Source organism: Cucurbita pepo, chromosome LG10, assembly GCF_002806865.2.
Source record: "Cucurbita pepo subsp. pepo cultivar mu-cu-16 chromosome LG10, ASM280686v2, whole genome shotgun sequence".
NCBI lineage: Eukaryota > Viridiplantae > Streptophyta > Magnoliopsida > Cucurbitales > Cucurbitaceae > Cucurbita > Cucurbita pepo.
In genome coordinates this window covers 6,509,318-6,515,200 of record NC_036647.1, presented here as the reverse complement: position 1 = coordinate 6,515,200, position 5,883 = coordinate 6,509,318, and the positions used below count along the sequence as shown (strand labels likewise).

Genomic DNA, 5,883 nt, shown 5'->3' with positions numbered 1-5,883 from the left:
TTGCAAGAATGGTGGGATGTTCGGTTATGCTCAAACCGACTCTTTATTTTACTTAAAAATTAAAAAAAAAAAATTGATTATATCCTAAGTTTAAGATGGGTATTATTAATATGGAACTAAAAAGCTAAACTTAATCAATTGATCCATCTACCATTTCGATGGGATAAATAGACAATTATTCGAGAGAAAATTTTACGTTATTTCTAAAAGGATCGTTGAGGATGCACCGATGACTATATCCTTCCATTAAATTTAATGCAAATTATAATTTGATATATACATCTCAATCATTACAAAGTCGTTAAACATGATATTCAATTCAAACGATACAATACTCAAAGATTATAAATTTGAATCTCTATGTATAGCAATAGATATTACAGCGCTAGGTTATGTGCACCATGATCAATCCAATAAGCTCCATCCATAATCACAAAATGAGTTGAAATAGAATCAAAACCAAAATAAAGGCATATCTAATATATCACGATCGATCTTTGAATGAGCATAAATGATCTTCATCTGCATAAGAACCACAAATGCCATGCTTTGATCTTCATCTTTATAGTTAAATACAACTCATTATATTGTTCGTTCGTAAATTTTTAAACTGTTTCATTCAAGTGGGAATGATTCTACGAGCACATATCGAAACCATTTCAGATCCTTCAGAGATACAAAGCAAATCAATTCAATTGAACCAGCACATATTGAAACCATTTCAGATCCTTCAGAGATACGAAGCAAATCAATTCAATTGACCCTAAAAGGTCACATGCAACAACTCAAGTCCACCGTTAGCAGATATTATCTTCTTTGGGCTTTCCCTTTTGAGCTTCACCTAAAGGTTTTTAAACTCGTCTTCTAGAGAGAGGTTTTCACACCCTTATAAAGAATGTTTCGTTCTCCTCCCTAACCAATGTGGGATCTAACATATCACGTTATATCAACTTATAAGGTAGAATTTACACGTATAAAACGGAATCGAAACTTCATCCAGTAAGATTGTGACCTAAAAGGCTAAGACTCAAACCCAGTTGTGAGCCACAAGACAGGTGAAGTAAAAAGCAGGAGAATCAAACAAAGCATTGAGGGGGAAAAAACAGTATCAATTGCTGATAATGAATAGAAACCTGCCATTTTCTTCCCACATTCAAAAGAAGAGCAGCCATGGCAAATGCTAATGATCATCATCTAACTCTCACAGGAAGAAGATGCAGCTAGATGATGAACAGAACTATATAACATCTAGCTAAAGGCACAAACAAAAGAGCAGAGCTACATCATTATTAATAGGTGTGTTATAAGCTTACAACAAAAGACGAAAATTTGGGCATCCACTAGAGCTCGATTCATACTGCTGCACCAACAAGACTACAAACCGAATGCCCCGAGTTGTTACATATTCTGACGTGTCTGTCATTTCATGATTTCATCTGGGTATCAAAGATGACAATAAGACATGGTGATGAAACAAAACAAACACGAACAAACATCGCTGCTAGACTCGACTAATTTCAATGTTCACACGACGACGACCGTATTATAGTAATTCAGTGGCAAGAACCCCAGTCCTTGCATTATGCCCATGGCCCTAACCTACCCACCCACCCAAGGCAACTTGAAAAGAACAAAGCAAGAGGAAACAGGCAAGAAATCAGTCTCAAACAGCAAACTAAGAGTTTCCAGTTCTTACCTTATTTCAAAGAGCACGAGACAGGTATCCATAACTCAAATACACCTTCTGAGAAAGCATTAACAGAAGAAGCCTCTACATTTTGAAGACCCACATAGGCAATTGATCTTCCTTCCATCAGCACTTTCAGGTGGGACTATTCCATAATCGAACGTCAACTCCATCATGGGAGGTACATGCCTGATTGCATGAAAGGCAATATGGACATCATGCTCGCCTTTATTTTCCCGAATAATTGGCCTCCAGTATACGTTTGGAGAGCAACTATGGTTCATAAAACGAGCAACATTGCCCACATTTTTTGCACTAATAACTAAGGGAAATGGGAGCCTAGGAGGCCCATCGGAATCACCAGATATAACTTCAAGGTTCGGATATGAACGTGTGGCATCGAAGATATAACCATCTTCATTGTCCCGTGCAGAGTCCTTTTCCTTTGAACTATCGATGACTTCCCCAGCATATTGGCAAATAAATGCTCCAGCACGAATCGGATCCCACGACCTTAGTCCCCAGCCTTTACCTTTAGTTCTGAATACCTCTAGGCGGAATTTAAGGCCTCCTTGGGACACACGATTCCTGCAATTGGGAGGGCATTGACATGAGGGTCCACATTCATAAATCATAGATTGTTGACTTGCAAGAACCCCATTTGAACCATAGGGGAGATATCCACCATTTTTCTGTATGCAAAGGCAATTGAGATTGCCTGGAAGGCATCCACCAACACAGTTACAACCAGCTGAAGGTTCCATCGAGTACACTGGTTTTAAATATTTGAGACCAGCATCATATGTGAAATACGCAGGGCCCTTCTCGTCATCAACATCATTTACAAGTGAAACGGGTAAACTTTCTGCGCCAGAAGCCAGATCTGGTATTATAACCCCAACTCGAGAAGCATTCCCATCCTTCCATTGTTGTACTAATTTCCAAGTCAAAAATGCTTCCCGCTGTCCAGGTAATCGGACCAATTTGTATTTAAATACATTGCAGCCAGATTTCCCTTTCTCTACCCAAGATTCCTGGATTTTATAAAGACCATCATAAACATAGATCTTCCCCGTTGGGTTACTGAAGTCTTTTACCCCTCGAATTACTCTGACTTCATTTCCACGATGCAAGCTCTTCTCTAGGGCAAGATTACCCCTTTCGAGCTTTTGATCTGTTGATTCCTTATCCTTTCTGTTCACTCCACCCTGACCACTGTAGATTAACACATCTGCATCATTAGTATCATCCTCGTATCCACCAGACGAGACAATGCTTACTGCAACTGGTTCTTCATCTTGACTGACCTTTAAACCCATGTAATCAATCCCAGCCATCGATGGAGCATGCAACCCAACCAGGCACAATTCCATCCTGAAAAAGAAGATATCACCAACTTCCACACCAGGAACAGTTCCAATCCTTTTATTGATATTTGACCTAATCCCTTTGGTCATCAGAAATGCACCTGTTTTTAGATCTGGACGCCTTATAATTCCAGGCGTTGGTTCCTTAGACTCTTCAACTTGTGAGATCCTTCTCCTTAGCAGTTCATATACCATGAGTACACTAGAAACTACTTCGATGCTACCATGAGATTGTTGATTAGAATCTAACACTGAAAGATTGTACGATGAAACCATATCATTAAGCATTGCATCAATATCGATATCTGATGTAAAATTAATATCCTGACCATTCCTTGCCTTCTTCTTCGCCTTCTTCTTCCTTCCCGCTTTACTTGAATCTTCTCTATCATTTATACCCATGCCAAAATACTGAGAATCATCATTCTGACTATCACTATACCCTTGTAACTGGCCACGATTTCTAGCGTTTTTTCTAGAGCCAGTATTTTGTGTTGAAGTACCCTCAGTTGGTGTCCTGAATGAAGAAATTGGAACTGCGGTTGATATAGGACTATTTAGGCCAAAAGGTGCACTAGAATTCGGTGTTCCACCTGGTGTCTGTTGATTTTGTTCATTTGGTGAAAAGAAGAAGGGATAGAATGGAGCAACACCAGGTGGAAAGGGACCAGAAGGACCAGTACACACAAATGGGGCAGCACCTTGAGGATTTGAAAAAGACGACACGTTTTGTGCTGATGGGAAGACTGGAACTAGTTGACGCAACGGTTTAACATTCAATACCTTAGATTTGTCTAATGACCCAGCGACGGGAACGGAATCCTGATCCAGATGTTGTTCCATTGAAGCCTTCTCACACTACAGAAACAAAATCTTACAAATAGAAGCTTCCACAGTAAAACTCTCTGTACATTATTTCCAAAACTACAAACTAAAACGAACAACTCCCATCAAAAGTTTTCGGGCTATCGTTCTCCCAAAATATTATCCCAATGGTCAATGTGCTTAATTAAATAGCTTGAAACCTGAAAATTACAATAAACAATTACCACGCTGAAAAGAAAAGACAGGGAACAGTCAATCCGAGAGAATTAAAATAAACAAGCTCAAATCAATCTATATCGAATATAAGGAGAAAAAATGTTTACACAAACATGCAAGTGTAAACATCTGTGTTTTTGGGTTGATTAAACTCTTTCTAATCAGTTCAATCCCTGTTTGCAGCTCTTAACTTCAAAAAACAAGGCCAAAATCTTCGATAAAATGCAACCAGAGAATCTTTTTCTTGTATAGCCAAGCTCTTATTCCAAAAACCTTTGTGATTATACTTCAACTCCAAACGGTCAGAATCGTATTTACACTCCAAAAGCAAAATAAAGCGGAAATGATAGCTACTCGACACTGAAAAAATACGCAATCAATTGAAAAACTGCCCAGCTTCCTTCTATTACCCTTAATGTTCTTCCTAACACACAAGCAAACGGAAACACAAAAACAAAACAATCTCATGATCCACGCAACACAAAATCAAAATGAAACAAAAAGAGAGGGAAAACCCTACTTTCGAAACAGGGAAAACATGGAAATGCAAAAATATAATAACAAATTAAATACTTTCTTTTGGAGATGCGGNAAAGGCGAAGAACAGACGAAAATCTAGAAGCCATAAGTCGAAACAAAACTCAAAATCTAACCAGATTCGCGGCGATTTACACACTCCGAAATCTTCAAAACCTCTCCGCTTGAACATGCGGGAGTTTCTCTGTTTGTCCTTTGGGGGAGCTTTTGAGTTTTGAAGTTCGAATTTTCTACCCCGAGAAAAAGAGAGCAAAATTATTTCGCTTCCTGGTTTTATTGTTTAATTTGTAATTTGTAATTTTCTTTTTGTGATTCCCCGCCAGCCGTTGGATGATTTGATCGTGGGAGACGATCGAACGGTTGAGAAATATGTTCGGGAATCATATTTAGAGTAACTCCGGCGGCCCCACCCCCACTTAAACGACAAAAAGTAGTGAGACGTATGACGTGTCGTGGTCTTGTAAGATCGGAAGCGTGGGTTTGACCGTACCTGATCGTCAGCTTGTTCAGTGATCTAACTCGTAAATGGGCCGAAACTGTTCGGCCCACAATGTTCTAGTGACGTGTACCACTGTAATCTCTTTTTTTGTTTTTTTTTTTTTAATTTGTTTTGTTTATCCATAAAGTTTTGTTTATCCACAATGTTCTAGGTCGGTTGACAGGCACGTCAATCAATTGAGTGGGGGAGGATGTCACAGTCATGCATGTCCAAGACGTGTTGTCAATGGCCGCATGACAGATATCCCGATCTTGCTTGTCCAGGACGTGTTGTCCATGGTTGTATGCCCGTTCCAAACTCCTTTACATGCTTTCATCCTAGATAGGTCTTTACCATTCCATATTGAGTCAGTACGAGGGTGTATGACCGTTCACCAAAATCGTGTCTACACCTGCAAGGGCTAAAATGTCCCAAAATGTACTATAGAGAATATGACTAGTTGTTAACTTATTCCTACCCGATAGTTATATGCAGTAAGTCGTTGTTGTTGCTTTTTGCTTACATTCTCATATAATACAATTTTCAATTTCTCAAATCTTGCTTTCAAAACTCTCTTTAGAAATCTCTCTGCCTCCATTTTCTAAAACTTTCTTCTTGAAATTTCTCAAATCTTGTTTTTTCGGGTCATTAAATTTTTTTAACCCCAATATTTTCATTTTTATCTAACTTCGTAGTCCAAAATATCCCAGAAAAAAGCTCAACCTATTTATAATAAGATATGACTTAATGCAACTTACATGGTTTCATATAGT

General features: G+C 38.6%; 1 protein-coding gene across 1 annotated transcript; it reads right to left on the bottom strand.

Moving 5' to 3' along the window:
- Window positions 1-1,088: 1,088 nt before the first annotated feature.
- Window positions 1,089-4,883, bottom strand: LOC111803325 (histone-lysine N-methyltransferase, H3 lysine-9 specific SUVH1-like). The gene is made up of 3 exons (XM_023687672.1): window positions 4,749-4,883; window positions 1,697-4,079; window positions 1,089-1,436 (listed from the first exon to the last, which is right to left on the bottom strand). Exon 2 carries the CDS (start codon window positions 3,895-3,897, stop codon window positions 1,756-1,758), a length of 2,142 nt encoding a protein of 713 aa, XP_023543440.1. The 5' UTR covers window positions 3,898-4,079; window positions 4,749-4,883; the 3' UTR covers window positions 1,089-1,436; window positions 1,697-1,755.
- Window positions 4,884-5,883: the final 1,000 nt, after the last annotated feature.